Source organism: Tupaia chinensis, unplaced genomic scaffold (genome assembly GCF_000334495.1).
Source record: "Tupaia chinensis unplaced genomic scaffold, TupChi_1.0 Scaffold000085_1, whole genome shotgun sequence".
In the NCBI taxonomy this organism is placed as follows: Eukaryota; Metazoa; Chordata; class Mammalia; order Scandentia; family Tupaiidae; genus Tupaia; species Tupaia belangeri.
In genome coordinates this window covers 6508637-6526654 of record NW_006159547.1, presented here as the reverse complement: position 1 = coordinate 6526654, position 18018 = coordinate 6508637, and the positions used below count along the sequence as shown (strand labels likewise).

General features: G+C 35.7%; 1 protein-coding gene across 1 annotated transcript in view; it reads right to left on the bottom strand.

Annotated features, from left to right (window-relative positions):
- Positions 1-18018, bottom strand: part of OTOGL (otogelin like) — a 155511-nt gene that overhangs the window by 128700 nt on the left and 8793 nt on the right. The window contains exons 5-8 of the mRNA XM_027769725.1: positions 16473-16571; positions 13976-14130; positions 7387-7508; positions 3332-3537 (exon numbers count right to left, since the gene is read on the bottom strand). Of these exons, the coding sequence (XP_027625526.1) occupies positions 3332-3537; positions 7387-7508; positions 13976-14130; positions 16473-16571 (582 nt within the window). The remainder of the gene's footprint in view (positions 1-3331; positions 3538-7386; positions 7509-13975; positions 14131-16472; positions 16572-18018) is intronic.

Below are 18018 nucleotides of genomic sequence, written 5' to 3'. Positions count from 1 at the left end.
CCAGGCTATCAAAGAGTGTCTGGCCCCGAACTCAAATCCCTACTGTGAGTTTTCCTGCCTCTAACAAAAGCACATGTTCTGTTCTTTTCTTTCTTTCTTTTTTTTTTTTTTTTTCATTTAGAGAGAAGGTATTTCTATGCTACCTAGATTGACCTGAAATTTTTAATCATCCTTTCTTCAGCCTCCAAGGGGCCAGAAATACAGGCCTGGTCAGATGCTAGTTTCTATCCTGACCTCCTATCACGCTACCTCAACATCTCAAGGGAAGCTGCCCAAAACAGTCTTTTCTAAATTTAACAGTGAAAACTGGATTAAGTAGGTTTTGGGGTTTCTTTTTTTTTAATGAAGTATTGATACAGATGAAAAAGATATCAGTAATTACCATTTGAAGGATTCTGCCTGAGTCTAAAAGCCCACTTCCCAATACAGTTTCAAGTGTCCAAATTTGTGAACCTGCACACTGGAAATACCCAAATGGATGTAAAACACCATTTAATGATGATCCTAACATTGTACGTTTGAATTATGCTCACAGACCTTTGAACGTTCACTTACATTTTCCCATTCAATATTTAACAGTTGGAAAGTTTTCAGGATTTATATTATAATCTCCATTTTATATATGAGGAAATGGACTCCTTAGAACTCTGCTCTCTACTCTAGCTACTAGTAAACTAAATGTGATGATCCATTTTCCATCTAGGGTAAAATGTTTACATTTTAATAAGCACCTCTTAAAGCAACATAAAGACATTTCAAATACTTTTTTTTCAGCTTCACTATAACATAAAGACATTTTCAAACATTTTTGTTTTAACTTCACTATAAGCTTATTGAGGAGATACTTCAAGATAATCATAAATTACATAAAACGTATTGAGTATTATCTATATGGTGGGAAATATGCTGTTATGCATGGACTGTTTCACTTAAGTCTTGCAATTCTATGAAGTATATACTGTTATTACATTATTAAACTTAGGAAGTGTATAGGTGGCAAAGTAGAATTTGAATTCCACAGACTAATTCCAGAGCCCACACTCTCTACGTAGACTTTTAGCATCACTTAAAACAAAGCACAGGAACTCATCTCTCTGAATATTGTAACATAAAACAAAGCATTATATATCGCTTTACAACTCAGAGGCAATTGTTCACACACTAAGCATAGGATTCAGAGCCAATCAGATCTGACATTCAACCTAACAATATTGATTATAAGCTGTGTTAAACTAGACACATCACCTTGTGTCTTCATTATAAAATGAAGACAATGCTACCCACGTTGAAATATGCTGTGAGGGTTGGGAATACTAGAGATATATACTCATAGTAAACATTATCATCGCTTGTATCAAAGTGGGATCAGCAGGTGGATGGTAGTTAAGGTGCTGGACTCCCACAGGGTCAATGTGGTCTGAGTCCCAGGCCTAGCCACCTGAAAATCATGCCAGGACATACACATGTGGGCCCAAAATCCCAAAAGGAAAATGGAGAAAAAGGGATTGTGGCATGGCCATCACCCCTGAGAGGTGACTTCTCACTTTCCCTCTCACTGTTTCACTCTGTCTCTTCCAGCAAGTACAAGAACCTTATGGCAAAAAGTTAATTAAAAAAAAAAAAAACTATCAAGGTATATTATTATTACTGATTAGTCTATTAGTTCAGAATTATTATATCCCTACTTTTACGGCACAAAAAGTAAGATCACAAGATTCTTAGACTTCTGTAGAGCAAGTCAGGTTTACCGGTACTAAGAGCAGTATTCTTTTTTTATTGTGCCTTTGTGTGTGAACTTAAATCATGATTATGGCTTGTGATTCTCTTAGTCCATTGTCACTGTGCACTGGTATCAGAGTACAAACAGAACTATATCCAATAAGTCACCATCAATAGTTTCATGTCTTAGATTTAATAGACAATCAAGTAGGTATATAAAATTTTCCAAGTTACTATTCAACTTTTATAATTCTATAAATATTTTACCTTTAGAAAAACTATTATATGTCAGTTATTTAATTTATTCTTAACAAGACTGGATATTAAACAGCTTTTGTCCTGAAGCAGATATGTTTGACCCAAATGGACTTGACTCACTAGGATATAAATTCCAAAAGGAGGGGGGGCTATTTTGTTGTTGTTGTTCACTGATGTTTCCTAAGCTCCTTCAGCAGTGAATATAGTTGTATCCCAGACTCCAAAGTAAATGCTCATTAATACTTGTTATGTAAATATTTCGTCTTAATTTAACAAATGTAAATTTTCAAATGTATCAAAAAAATTTCTGTTTTCAACCTTCACTTAAAAATCACTAGAGCAGGCCAGTGACAAATATGAATTTTCCTCACCCTTTGTTAAGGCTGGATATAAATAGCTCACGAGTGAAGGAAGGAGATTTTAGAAATACCCAATATTTCTTCTGCTCCATTTACTTACCTTCCTGAATTATGAAATCATCAGATTGAATGCCATTGTAGTTTGCACATAAACCACATGATTTCCCTTTATGCTCGTCAGACAGTTTCAGGTAAATTCCAGATATTCCATCCCAGGCCAAAGAAAAGCCAAAGCTTGTTTTCACCAAAATGTAGTCAGCTAGTTTCTCGATGAAAACCTGTCCAATTGTCTGAGGCAATGTTAAACTTGCAAAATGAAACAAAGCCAATTTAAGAATTATGATGAAGAAACAATTACAAATGATCTTTTTTATCTTGAAGCAACTGGAATAATTCATTAAGAGAACTCAGGCCAGTCAGTGGCATAGTATTCTACAACGTTGGACCCACTTTAGAAGGTCCTGGGTTTGTGTCCCAAGGCCTCCCTGTACATGACAGGCATGCACATATGTGCTTTGATCCAGGCTAGTAGAGATGGGAGACGATCACAGCATTGGGGGGGTGGGGAGGGGGGTCTGTCTCTTTGTCTCTCTATGTCATGGAAGAAATAAAGTTTCTTTAAAGGCTTCAAAAGAGAATTATTACTCAAAATTATTGAAGAACTATGTAGTGACATCTCCAAAGCAACTATCCTATGGAAATACTGACATTTTTGATAACTTCAGTGGGGCTGGCATGTGATGTGATGGTTGGGGCACTGGATTCCCACATGGCCAACTGTGATTTGTAAATATTTCGTCTTAATTTAACAAATGTAAATTTTCAAATGTATCAAAAAAATTTCTGTTTTCAACCTTCACTTAAAAATCACTAGAGCAGGCCAGTGACAAATATGAATTTTCCTCACCCTTTGTTAAGGCTGGATATAAATAGCTCACGAGTGAAGGAAGGAGATTTTAGAAATACCCAATATTTCTTCTGCTCCATTTACTTACCTTCCTGAATTATGAAATCATCAGATTGAATGCCATTGTAGTTTGCACATAAACCACATGATTTCCCTTTATGCTCGTCAGACAGTTTCAGGTAAATTCCAGATATTCCATCCCAGGCCAAAGAAAAGCCAAAGCTTGTTTTCACCAAAATGTAGTCAGCTAGTTTCTCGATGAAAACCTGTCCAATTGTCTGAGGCAATGTTAAACTTGCAAAATGAAACAAAGCCAATTTAAGAATTATGATGAAGAAACAATTACAAATGATCTTTTTTATCTTGAAGCAACTGGAATAATTCATTAAGAGAACTCAGGCCAGTCAGTGGCATAGTATTCTACGACGTTGGACCCACTTTAGAAGGTCCTGGGTTTGTGTCCCAAGGCCTCCCTGTACATGACAGGCATGCACATATGTGCTTTGATCCAGGCTAGTAGAGATGGGAGACGATCACAGCATTGGGGGGGTGGGGAGGGGGGTCTGTCTCTTTGTCTCTCTATGTCATGGAAGAAATAAAGTTTCTTTAAAGGCTTCAAAAGAGAATTATTACTCAAAATTATTGAAGAACTATGTAGTGACATCTCCAAAGCAACTATCCTATGGAAATACTGACATTTTTGATAACTTCAGTGGGGCTGGCATGTGATGTGATGGTTGGGGCACTGGATTCCCACATGGCCAACTGTGATTCAAGTCCCAGACCTAGCAGCTTGTTTTCTAATTCTCCCTCTCTCTGTCTGTTTCTCTCTGGTCAAATTGAAGAGTAATAATAAGTTTTTTAAAAAAGAAAACTTCAGTATTGAAAGAAAAGACAAAACGATATTGCTTATCCATACTAATTTAGATTTTATGCTTTCAATTAGATATTTTTAAAAATTATTTATTTTACTATTTTTATTTTGTGTAGAACACATGTGCTCATCAGAGACAGACAGAGTGGGTGGGAAAGTGAGAAGGCAAGCTGTCAGGTCCAGTACTTGAACTGTGGTCTCCCATGCAGGAGTCCAACACCTGAACCACCATGCCACCTACTGGCCTTTGGATATTTCTTTTGACACACAAAAAACACACAGCTGCTACATATCAGTAGTTTCTTAAAATGTGAAAGACATCCTTGCCTATGTAGAACGAAGGCTTCTATGTATTTATTTTTTATCTACAGAGGTAAAGATAAGCTAAAAATGCTATTCAACAGTTCTGAAGTAAAGACAAACAATGTTCAAAATATGTAAACATATTGCTTGAATTCTAATTTGTTTAATTTTATTTTAAAAATATCTATTAGAAAATAGGAGCTTCTGTCCTCAAAAATGTCACCTTGGCATAAGTCATCACTTTCTAAAAGAAAAATGTCTAGGGATAATTAATGATACCTTATACTTTTAATGGTGTAAGGTACTTTATTGGGGACATAATATAATTTGTCATACAGCATTACATAAGGGTTATATTATTAATTTTTAAATTGGATACAATTTGGTTTACTTAAATAAAGGTCATATAGAATATTTAAACTCTCAATTTGGTGACCAGTTTTGCTGTTTTTCACTTACAAATTTTGTGCATATACAAAAGAAATGAGAGGTATAAGGGACTAGAGAAATCTAAATAATTAGATATTTTTAAAGTACATATACTATCTAGAATACTTTTTAAAGAATATTGTTTTCATCACTTGTCAGTCTTTTGGCTAAGATCAAGTGAAAAATACTGTTCTCCTTCTATCCATGAGTATTGAAGAAAAAGCAGGTGTTAACAATTAAAGAAATCAAAAAGAAGGCATATCTGTCCAGGTAACAATATTAAATAAAAAGTATAAACCATAATGTAAAGATGGGTAGTTGATAGGTATATGTACATATTTTTCTCAAAAAATTCAAATTAGTGAGTTCCTTTTTAGGAAGAGCATGGTTATACATAATAGACACCATAAAACTGAATGTACTGGCTAACAAAGAGATAATTCCCAAAGAAGCAACTCTACATATCTGTAACCATTTGCACAAATAATTATTTACAGACAAACTAGCTATAAAAATAGAAAAAAGGCTAAAAATCTAGAGAATAAATAACACTAATATATTCTTATTAAAAATTATAAATATGAGGAATTCATTATAAAAGTCAGTATGAAATCGTCTTAAAAGAAAATCACTTGTTTTGAGTTTATAAATTTATAAAAATTATCTTGAAAAAATGAATCATGTTTATTAAATACTTTTCATACTAAGGTGATGCTAACTGCATGAAATAGTGTAGTTATTTTATGGTAGATATTTTTTGATTTAATAATTTTTCACTTGTCGGTCACTTTCATATAGCACATTTAATTAAATGCACAAGTTTTAACAAAGAAAATTAGATCACTCGGCTTATTCTGAAGTTTATGACAGAAGTATGCTAGTGGAGAGGGGGAACAACAGTTAAATCTCGATAACCTCCAATAAGTCTAAGGCAAAATCCATACAACTTAGGCAGAAAACATTAAAATATTAAACTAAAAGAAATGCATGGATTGATGCTAAAAAGTATTCAGGGGCTCATTTGTACTAAAACCTGTGTTTCACAGGTGAAAGAACTGAAATCCAAAGAGGTAAAGCTTAATGTAGAGTCATGCACATTTTATATCACTTTGGCAAATATTTCCTAGCACTTGTTATGAGTTAGGCCCTAGGCCAGGAACAGCATTAGAATAAGCAACACTGGGACCAGCAGTTAGCATAATGGCTATGTTGCTGGACTCCCATGTGTAGTCAACCGTGGTTCGAGTCCCGGACCCGGTGGCTTAAACTCACACCGGGCGAGTGTGCTTGCGTGCCCAAGATCCCGAAAGGAGAATGGAGGAGAAGGGATAGCGGTGTGGCCATCCCCCCGGGGGATGATTTCTTGCTTTCTATCTCTCTGTCTGTCTCTGTCTGGTGAGCGCATGTGCCCTATAGCAAAAACCTCTCCAAAAAAAGAATAAGCAACACTGCTGAATAATAAAGAAAAAGCAAGTCTTTTTTCTTATATCCTTATAGAAATGTTTTTTTTTAAATCCTTACAGAAATGCCTTCTCTGAATTAAATATTAGTATGCCCTTGTTTTAATGAAGGGTTGGTATTCTCAAATGTTTAACTTAAAGTCATTTTGTTATACAAAACATAATAATTTTTAAAAGTCCTCATTATCTACCCCAAATCCCACGAAAAGTACCTTAAATTACTATTGAAATTTGGCTCTAGGAATTATATATGTAAACACATTGGGTTAGTCAAAGCCCTTTCTGCCCCCAACTGCTGCCTCCTGAGGAGTTTAAATTGAAAAACATCTTAGGTTGGTAAGGTCATTGGACTGGAAAGAATCCCCATGGTTCAAACACTTGCTAGTTAGTTTTGAATGATGGAGAGAATTGTTCCATTCCACAATTTACTTTTCCTGACATAAATCAGCTAGGAAATATTTAAAATTGAGTGTCTCTGTAATTATTTAGATTGGAAAGTAGATAATTCCACAGTATTTCTAGATTAAAGTGTATAAAACAAAAAATATAAACATCCCCTTCCCAAAACTCTTAGGTCATATTCTTGCCAGATAGGAAGTCTGACCTACTCAAGAAGGCCAGTCATTTATTGGATCTGAGTTTTTGTCAGAACCTCAGTGGACTATCTCATGTGACACCCAAATCTCATTCACACAAACTTAGAAAGAACTTTCAGAATCTTTCCCAAAGTAAAATAAGATTTTTTAAAATTTTCTGCTTTAGAGAAAAAAAAAAAAAAGAGGACAAAAAAAAATCTGAGTTGAACAAAAACATCTCAGGAAAAACTGTGATGATTTCATCTCTACTTGTATAAACATATTTGTATCTTGCACAAGAATTAGAAAGGTTAAACTGGTTAGGTTCCTGGCCAGCAGGAAGTCTGCTTTAATTTTAATGTATGTGGAATATAATTTTGAGGATATTACTGAAAGGGAAAACCTCTCTTTCTATTCTCCACAATTCACTCCCAGTGTAAGGTGTTTAGAAATTCTATTATTCTATGGTGTTATTTCCATTTTATTATTTATCATATCTTACCTGATTCCATTCTTTTTTATTTCATGACCATAAATTTTAATTTCTTCTTGGTTTGAAAAGAACAAGCTGATTGACCGATAACAAAAATACACTGAACCAAGGCATTTAGGACTATTATGAACCTTAAATGAGAAAAACAAAAGAAAGCATAGGAACCAGCAACAACAAATAGTATTCATTTGAGTTACTAAAACCACAATATATGATTACAGTTCTAAAATACGCTTTACCAAGTTATACCTACATTTAGAATTTTTGAGAAAAAAAATTTACCTTAGAAATTGGACAATAGAATTGACTTCCTAAAATATAAGCTAAGTCAAAATATTTTTTTTAATAATTTGAATCTTCACATATTGAATGTTAATAGTCTAATGCTACATGGTTTCAAATGGAAAAAAATTATAGGGGTGTCAGAAAAGTGATGATGTGTTTTTCTGCGCAAAAATACAATGATTTTTTTTGATGACCCAATAGTTCTGACAGAAAAACTATAGAGCACCACAAAGAAACACAATTGCAATTTTTATGTCCATATTTTTTATTTGTTAGAGAATTTTAAAACAGGAACTACAAAAGGAGATCTACAAAAGCAATATTTTAAAAATTTATAAAGTGACCATGACCTCACAAAAATTTAAATTTTTAAATTTTCATTTATTCCTAGATAGTGTAGGGGGGGAAAGAAATTATTTCTCAAACAATTTATGGGAAAATTAGTTTACTAGTTGAAAGGAAGGAAGACAGGCAGATAAATGAAGGGGAAAAAAAGAAGGGAAAGGAAGAAACAAGAAGAGAAATACTAGATTTTCTCCCTCTACACCAACATTAATTTCAGAAGGTCTAAAAGGTAAAGTATAAATGCTGAAACCATAAAATAAATTAAAGAAAACAGGAAAAGACATAGATGAAAAAGAATTTCCTAAGTACAAAAGTGTTAAGAAAAATCACCAATAAGAAAATTTTTACTATTATAGCAATTTGTTGTTACTTGTTTTTCAGTTTTGCTACAGGGTGTATTCACTAGAAAGAGAGAGAGAGGAAGAGAAAGACACACATGGAAAGTAAGAAATCCCTCCCTGAAGGGATGGCCATACCACAATCCCTTTTCCTCTATTATCCTTTCGGAATTTTGGAGAAAGAGAGAGAGAGAAAACATGACTTTTAAGCTACCAGATCTAGGACTTGAACTGCAAAGACAGCCAAGCAAGGTTCAATACCTTAACCACCACATCACCTGGTTGGCCCTGTTGTACATTAGTTTTATGTTTGATCAGCAAACATATTGTTGATATGATCACTACCGATTATCGATCACTTATTATGTACCAGGCACTATTTTAGATTCTAGGAATACAGCTGTCAACAAAATAGACAAAAATCTGGCCTCATAAAACTTACATTCTATTAGAGGAACTCAGTTAAATAAATATATATATATATATACACACACACACACACACACACACACACACACACACTAAATATAATTAAATTATATACTACATCAGATGACATTAAGAAACAATATTAAAGGGTAAAGGGATATGGTATGTCAAAGTTTGTGAGGCAATTTTATAATGAGTGGCCAAAAAAGGCCTCCCTGAGAAAGTGAAGTCTGGTAAAGATGAAAGCATGAGAATGAGCCATGGGAGATATCTAGGAGAAGAGCATGGTAGGAAAAAGGAACAGCAAGTATAAATGCCTTAGGTAGGAGTATGTCTAAGATGTTCTTAGTACCCAGGAATGTAGGCATGTGACCCTGGGCAGGATATCAGAGGATTCTTCATTAAAGAAAAAAAATGGCAACAACAACAAAAGACAGAGATACTAGTATTCGGGACCTCATCTAGTGAAACTAGAAGAGGACTACTTAATTTCACACTAGCCAAGTAAGCCTCCACTCATATATTCAGTTTCCGATCACTTTTTTTTTAATTTATTTAACTTTATCTGTTATTATTATTAACTATTAAAGTTTGACCAGAGAATAAGAGAGAGAAAGAGAAAGAGAAAGAAAAAATGAAAAAGCAAACCACCAGGTCTGAGACTCAAACCACAGTTGGCCATGTCTAATCAACTATTAGAGAGCCTTATTTTCGAATCTGAACAAACATTCATGAATCATTAGTTATTTCATGAAACTCTACAACATGAAAGATGGGCATTAAATAAAGAAAAGAAATAAAAGGCAGTTCACAAAAAAGCTTCCAGAAATTCATAATTAATACATTCAGGGAGAAAACTATGCACCATCCATAAAACAAAAATTAAAACACTGTTAAAAACTAAAATCAAAGAATAAAGATAAATAATTTCATGCTAAAACTATGATAGGAGAAAAATATTACTTAAGTAGAAAGGTTGGAAGATAACTAAGAGTTGGAAAGAAATAAAAAATGTAAAGCAAAAAACTAAAAATTTGAAATATCGGTAAGAATCAATGAAAAAATTATAAGATCACTAATATGTGTATAACAGAATTTCTGAAAGTGGAAATTAAGAAGGAAATATTATTTCCAAACTAAAAATCATGTGAAGCTTAAAAGGTCCCATCAAGTGCCCAAGACAGACAAACAAACAAAAGAAAGAATAGTAAAAAAAAAAAAAAGAAAAGAAAAGAAAAAGAAGAAGGAAAGAAAAAACAATCATGTAATCATGAAATCTCAGAACTCTCAGGGGTAGAGAGGATCTAATAAAATAATGTCAAAATTATCTGAAATAGAGTGACTCGAACTTTAACATTTTACAAATTGGACCAGCCCTTGGCCTCGTGGTTAGAGAGTTGGATCCCACAGGGCCAACTGCACAGACTGAGTCCCAGACCCGGTGGATTACAAAACACTCCAGGTGCATGGACTTGTGTGTCCAAAATCCTGAAGGGATGGAGAAATGGAGGACAAAAAATTGCAGCATGACTATTCCCCACAAGGGGTGCTTTCTTGCTTTTCTCTCTTTGTCTCTGTTGAGTGCATGTGCCTTCTGGCAAATCAAAACAAAATTTGAAAATGCTTTTCATTTATAATCATGGCTTCAAAATTTTTCCTTCTATATTCATTTCCAGGAAATTACCTTCCCTTTTCAGAAAGAAACTTCAAAATATAGTCAATTAAAGGGAGTAAATGACAGATTGGCCCTGTAGCCTAGTAGTTACAGGGACCAGCTCCCGCATGACCAACAGTAGTTTGAATTCGTGTGTGTCCACGCCCAAAATCCCAACAGGAAGGAGGAATGGAGGAAAGGGATTGCAGTATGACCATATCCCATGGGGGAGTGCTTTCTCTTCTCTCCTCTGTCTCTGTCCCTCCCTGGTAAGTGCACATACAATACACAAAAACAAAAGTACAAGTGAGTGAACAAAGAAGAGGAAAGGAGACCCTACTTAATCACCACTATAAACACTGACCATATGTTTAAAGCATCCAATAAGGTTTGCAGGGCCGATTTCTAAAATATGAACAATGTTTAAGGATCACTAGACATTTGGTGGGATCCAAAAAATAGGAAAATGAATACAGGAAGAGCAAACAAAATGCTTTAGGATGGAGAGAAAGAAATCCCAGGTGCTAGGAGTACAGTAAGCCTCAGAAGCAACCAGTCTCAGTTGGAGCAGGGGAGTGAAGAACTGAGGACAAAGTTTCTCATGGAAAGAATAGAAATGGATAGATTCCCTAATGCCATATTAAGAAGAGTTAAAGGAGGTAGAGTTTGAAGAATTAATATTAATGATTAAAGAAAATGAGGCAAATAAAAGATGGGATAACTCTTTAGAAAAATGTACAAAAGAAATAAAACATCACAACCTTCTGAGTTTAGCTCTAAACAATATTTGCATGGTGATAATAATGGAAAATAAACAAATAAATGAACATATTGGTAACCCAAAGTGGTGATAAAATTCTATCAGGAGGAAGGAAAGAAAGGTTGTATGTGGTGTGATATGGTGTGGTGTGAAGTGGTGTGTGTGTGTGTGTGTGTGTGTGTGTGTGTGTGTGTGTGTGTTATGGGTAGAAAAGGTAGTGTAATAAAGGTGATTCCTTATTTACCATAGTAGAAAGTGAATAAATGAAGCTGAACTTTGAAAAATAAAGAACTAATGAAATACTCTGACATGTAAAATAGAAAAAGAAACTGGAAGTGCCTCTACGAGGCCAGCCTTTGGCTGCTGCATGAGCAGTGAAATAACACAAGGGCTACTTTTTGCTACAGAGGTCTTGATGGAATCTTTTAAACTATATACATAGATTATCTTCACAAAAATAAAATTGAATGGAGAAAAAGATAATCAGAGTATAAAATGCATATGTCCATAAAGTGGTCAATTTTTCTATTAAAATGCTAGTAGAAAAATTTCTAAATTTTTAAAGATATAGCTAAATCACTTGAATATTCCATAAATTAGAATAAATATAGCTGATAAAATTTGTGTTTGTCAGTAACAGGGGGCAGCCCTGTAGAGCAGCGGTTAAGTACAATGGACAGAGAGCCAGATCCCACATGATCAACCACAGTTCGAATCCCTACACTTGGTAGCTTGAAAATTATGTGAGGCACCTGTGTGTGTATGCCCATAATCCTGCTAGGATGCAGAAATGAAGGAAAAGGATTACAGCATGACCATATTCCTTTAGGGTGAGGGGGTGCTTTCAATTTTCTGAAAATTGTAGACAGAAAATTATTCATAGTATGATTTCAATTTATATATGCATAAAATCCAGAGGAATAACTTTAGAAGGAAAAATATGAATCCATTAGGAATAGTAACTCTTGGCTAATAATCCTAATTTTTTTTTGAGAGAGATTTTCACTGTAGGGCGCGTGCGCTCGCCAGACAGACAGAGAGAGACATAGAGACAGAAAGCGAGAAATCATCTCCCAGGGGGGATGGTCACGCCGCAATCCCTTCTCCTCCATTCTCCTCTCGGGATCTTGGGCACACACGCACACGCGCCCGGCGTGAGTTTTAAGCCACCGGGTCCGGGACACGAACCGCAGTCGACTACGTGGGAGTCCAGCAACATAGCCATTACGCTAACTGCTGGTTCCCCTAATATTATTTTTTAGACCTCTGAATTTTCTAAATTTTCAACAACAGAAAAAGGTGAACTAACTTTATAACCAGGGGAAAGGTAGCATTTAAAATAAATGCACCTGTTGCCCTGAAAGCAAATTCTACCAATCAAAAGAGGGCCCAGTAGAAACATTATCTATTAACTCTGGAGGTATAGTTCAGCATTATGTGTTATGATCCAAAGTTATCTATTTGATACCTTAGTCCTTGAAAGAGAGATATGCTGGACAAGAGCAGTTCAGTAAGAGAGTCAGGGATAACAACAGCGAGATAAGGCACAAGGAGAGAATTGAGAACAGGAGCCCTGTAAGCACCAAAGACGCATTCCACTAGCCTTCCCATTTAAAGTGACCTATAATTTTTTATCTTTATGCCCCATAAACCTTTAATATATTTCATTTCCTTTCTGAGTTACAAGGATTTGTTGCATTTAAAATGTTTCAGGATCAGGACCAGCAGACGGCATAATGGTTACATTGCTGGACTCCCACATGGCTGACCGCAGTTCAAGTCCCAGACCCAAAGGTTTGAAACTCACACCAGGCTCATGAGCATGTGTGTGTGCCCAAAATCCCAAGAGGAAAATGAAGGAGAAAGAATTGCAGCATGGCCATCCTCCCTGAGGCATGATATTACTCTTTATGTCACTCTGTCTCTGGAGAGTATAGCAAAAATCTTTCCCAAAAACAAGATTAAAAGAAAAAGTTTCAGGACTGACTTAATATTTGTATCATCTAAAAGTGGATGAAAATGAAAGTAACTTCAGCATTACGTTAAAAGGGACAGCAGAGATCCAAATTAATTCTGTCTGTGAAGAGTTTAGCTTTGAAGAAGAGCAGCAGAGCAGTTTTCTGAGACAGGGGAAAGGTTCCAGACTTTCTTACGTCAACTGGAGTCACTCTGCCACTTGCATTTTGAGATGTCTCTTAAGAACTCATTTGAATCCAAAAGTCTTCAACTAAGAACCAGTGCTCCGAGCTCAACCACATAGTATCAGTCTACCTAGCAATCAACTGCCTGTCTGCATATACATAGCTTGTGCTTATGTGATTCACGCGTTTCATTTTATAAACATCAGTCTCTTGCTCACCCTTGAGCGTGCCATTTTAACAAATTAAATGAGGCAGGCACCTCACCAACCGTGTCAAGTAGGAAATGAGTACAAGTAATACGGCTGGGACCTGACTCACTTCCCCTTCAAAATGGTCAGATAAAACCTGAAGCACAGATGTACTGACTGGGATAAATAGTCCGATATCCAGGGTACAGCCTTTCTGCAGTGCATGTAAGTTCCTCCTACATACATCCAATGTTATTTCTCCTAGGACTCCATTTCAACATAACTACAGATCTGGTTTATCCCATGAAGAACCAGTACCAGAATTCTTCCCTAGAGCAGGCTCTAAGTTTTCATGCTATAATTATTATATATATTTTCCATCATTTGTCTAGTACTTTGAAAATTCACACTTGCCCCAAAATAACTTTTTTACTTCATTACGTCATAAGATCACCTACCCATACAGTGTACCGAGGCTCCAAATTACCACAGTCCTTTGCAAAAATGTAAGAACAGTTTCCTGGGAAGTAATAATAGATGCCATCAAATGTTTCGAAATGATACTGTCCCCAAGTTTTGCAAATCCCATCTCTGCCACTGCCCATGTTTGGGACTGAAAAGAAATAAGATAATGTTTAGTAGAATAAGTTACACACACTTCCAACAACATTCAGTCATCGTAAGTGAATCTAATTTTCATTAAAATAAATACATTCTTCTTTAGTGGTCCATATCACAGGAAGAAATAACAAATAAAACGACCAGTTGTTCTTAAAACTGCCAAACCCACAAAGAAAAACACAGTCTCCAAGTTGTGGTAAAGAAAGAATTTATGTTAGAAATTTCTTTAGTTTTTGCTTCCAAAGGAAGATTCTAGAAGAAATGAAGAATAAGGAAACTGTCACAGTACAAGAAGGAGTAAGTGACACAACAAATATGGTGGCACAGAAAACAAAGAAATAGCAACACTGAGTTTTCTAAAACTTAGCACAGGTAGCATTAGTGTTCCCATCTCCACAATACTTTCAAAAATGTCTTTATGGTATCCACAGTGAAAAATAATCACTGACTAAGAAAATAAATAAATAAATCATGTATATGTCTAGGACTTGGAGGTGGGGCACATTAGTCATTCAAATTATGTTGGAATTTAGGAATTCATAATCTTAAACTGGCCAAATTTTAAGCAATGTTCTTAAATCATTCCACTTTTAACTCCTCTTCTCATCATGCCTGTCTCCTTTGTTATACTTGCAGATCACTATTTCATTTTTATTTTCTGCAGTACTCCCTTTAGAATAATATCAAGTCAGTAACACTTACTGAGGGCCAACAAGTGGCTAAGGCACTGGATCCCGTGTGGCTGACTCCATGATTCAAGTCCTGGACCTGGTAGCTTAAAAAATATGCTGGGTGGGTATGAAAGCGTGGGTAAGCCTGGGTGCCCAAAATCTAGGAGAGCGGAAGAGAAGGGGCTGTGGTGTGGCCAACCCCCCTCCTCGCGGGTGTGTGATTTGTCTTTGTCTCTCCAGCAACAGCATGAGACAGCCCTTTGACAAAAATCTAAAAAAAAAACATTTACTGAGCACTCAATTTGCATAGAACGCTTAGATATACTCTATAGGGATAAAGATAAGTGACAATCTTGTTTTTTTCTTTTTGAAGTAGTTACCTAAATTTATTAACGTTACCTAACTTTGTCTTTTTCAGGAAAAAACAGGCAGTTCAAGAAAAAACAGGCAGTCATCCCTGACAGTCTGTTTTGTTGCATAAAGTTACCTTTAACTTTCCTTCAAAGCATGTGTCACAAGTTTAATTATTGTGGACAGTCTTCTCTAGACTGCAACCTCCAAAAGGGCAGGAATGTGTCTGTATTATTATTATTCAACATTGTATCCCTGAGTGCCTCCCATGAGATCTAGTAGATACTCAATAAATACCAGTTAAATAAATACTTACTGATCATAATTGATGTAGGATCCTATCTTAGACAGTAAAATAAATCCCTGTCCTTGAAGAATTCTTAATATTATTTCTATTTTATGCACAGGATTTCCAATTAATTCAGAGTCAAAAAGAATGAGTGCTTCCAAATAATGAATCTAATTTATAAAGCAAAAAAAAAAAGAAAAAAAAGAATGAAAACCTGGTACTTCGTTGTTTTTGTTTGTTTGTTTGTTTTTTAGGTTTTTGCCATAGAGTGCATGTGCTCATCAGAGAGAGAGAGGGACAGAGAAAAGAAAAGTGAGAAAACACCCTGGTGATTTGCCACATGGCAATTCCATTTCCACCTGGGATTTTGGGCAAGCACATAAACCACCTGGTGTGATTTTCAAGCTACCAGGTCCAGGAATGAAACCACAGTTAGCCATGTGGGAATCCAGGACCTTAAGCACCATGCCATCTGCTGGCCTAAAAACCTGGGGTTTTTTTTTTTTGGGGGGGGAGACGTTTTTGCTACAGGGAGCATGCGCTTGTCAGAGAGACAGAGAGACAGAAAGTGAGAAATCATGCCCCCGGGAAATGGCCACGCCGCAATCCCTTCTCCTCTATTCTCCTCTCGGGATCTTAGGCACGCACTCACACACGGCTGGCATGAGTTTAAGCCACCGGGTACAGGACTTGAACTGTGGTTGACTACATGGGAGTTCAATGACATAGCTATTATGCTAACTGCTGGTCCCTAAAAACCTGGTTTTAATGGGCTAGTATTACGTAAGTCAGAAAAATATTTTAGTAAATAGTAGAGATCATTGAAAGGGAAAGTAAACATATCTATTTTCCTTTATATTGTTTCTATATTATTTCAAATTACTACGAATGAATCATGGGCTCTTTAGTTAATATACAATTTAACTGTCCCAGTTCCCAAGGATGAACACTGCTATAGCAAATTATACCATAATGTCCTCTTCTGGATCTCATAATTCTATCATAAGTATCCCTGAAACTTACCAATCTGGCACCTCGTCCCAAGAGCCTGAAATATTTGACAGTCACATGTACCAGTCTTAGAACAGAAAGCTCCATTAAGGCATTCATGAGGACAAGAACCTGAGGGGTCAAAAAATTAGGTTATCTTCTGGCATGCATCAGTTCGTATAAATATGTCAAGGTCTAGCTTGGACCAACTGTAACCATGATTAACTTAGACAGAACTCTGGGCCTCTTGCCCTGATGAGCTAAAGAACTAAACCCATCAAGTCTGTATCTGTATCTAGTTCATTTCATTATGTGGCTATGAAGCAAGACAGGGTTTTACATATCAAACTACCCTAGGAGCAAAGGTTAGCTGCCTTCAAGCAACTGAGAAGTCAAGTTCCCATGTAAGGAATCCCTGTCCCAGATGATAAGAACCAGAAATACACAAGCAACAGATGACTCCACTGACAAAGTCTGGCACCACTGCACATCTAATCAGCATCTTCTCCAGGAGCAAGCACTGTATTAAAAAATGGTGTCCATCATTAACTTGTGAAATTAGGCAAAATATAAAATTCGAAAGGAAACTCCCACTTTCAAAGAGAAAAATTAAAGATTTCATCTGAAGTTTATGCATTAACCCTCAGGCTTAATTACAAATGCATTCTTTGGAGCTCCTGCTTAATTTTGATAGGCAGGAGCCAGTCACTGCTGGCTATCACCAAATATACATTTTTGTTCTTCCCGGAAAGAAAAATTGCTGGAAAGGATTATGTTAAAAAGAAGCAGCAAGTAGAGCTCCAACTCTAAGGCCATCGTGGCCTAAGTGAGTTTTTAAAATGCAAAAGAGTCACAGTGAAAAATTTTCCTCTATTAAGAAGATGTAAAGAGAAACTGGCAAAATTCAAGCAGGAAAGATTTAAGTAACATGTCAGGAGAACTAGAGAACATATCTGAGTCACCATAAAGTATTACTTCTTTTTTAAAAAAATTATTTACTCACTTTTATTTATTATTATTATTTAATTTACTATAGGACATGTATGCTCACCAGAGAGAGAGAGAGAGAAAGTAAAAAAGCAAAAAAGCAAGCCACCAGGTCCACAACTCGAACCACAGCTGGCCATATGGGAGTCTAGCACCTTAACCACCATGCCACCTGCAGGTCCAAAAAGTATTATTAAAGAAGGTGGGCCTCTCTGGAATATGTCAAGTTCACGGAAGACACTCATTTAACTAGGAATTTAATCACAGTTCTGCAAAAAGCAAAAAGTAGAAATCTTAGTACTTCATTCCATCTTAAGATCCACTGATCTAAGAAGTCTCTTTCAGTTTAAAAACATGCAAATCTCTAAGTATATCTTCAGTGAAGAAAATTTAACTTTTTTAAAGTAGACCATAAATATAAGCAAAAAATGATACTTTTCATAAAGTTAAATGCAGATGGCTTTTTTTTCTCCTAAGGGGTATATATGTATATATATTTTTTTGGGGGGGTGGATTTTTGCTATAGGTCGCATGAGCTTGCCAGAAAGACAGAGAGAGACAGAGAGACAGAAAGCAAGAAATAACTCCCAGA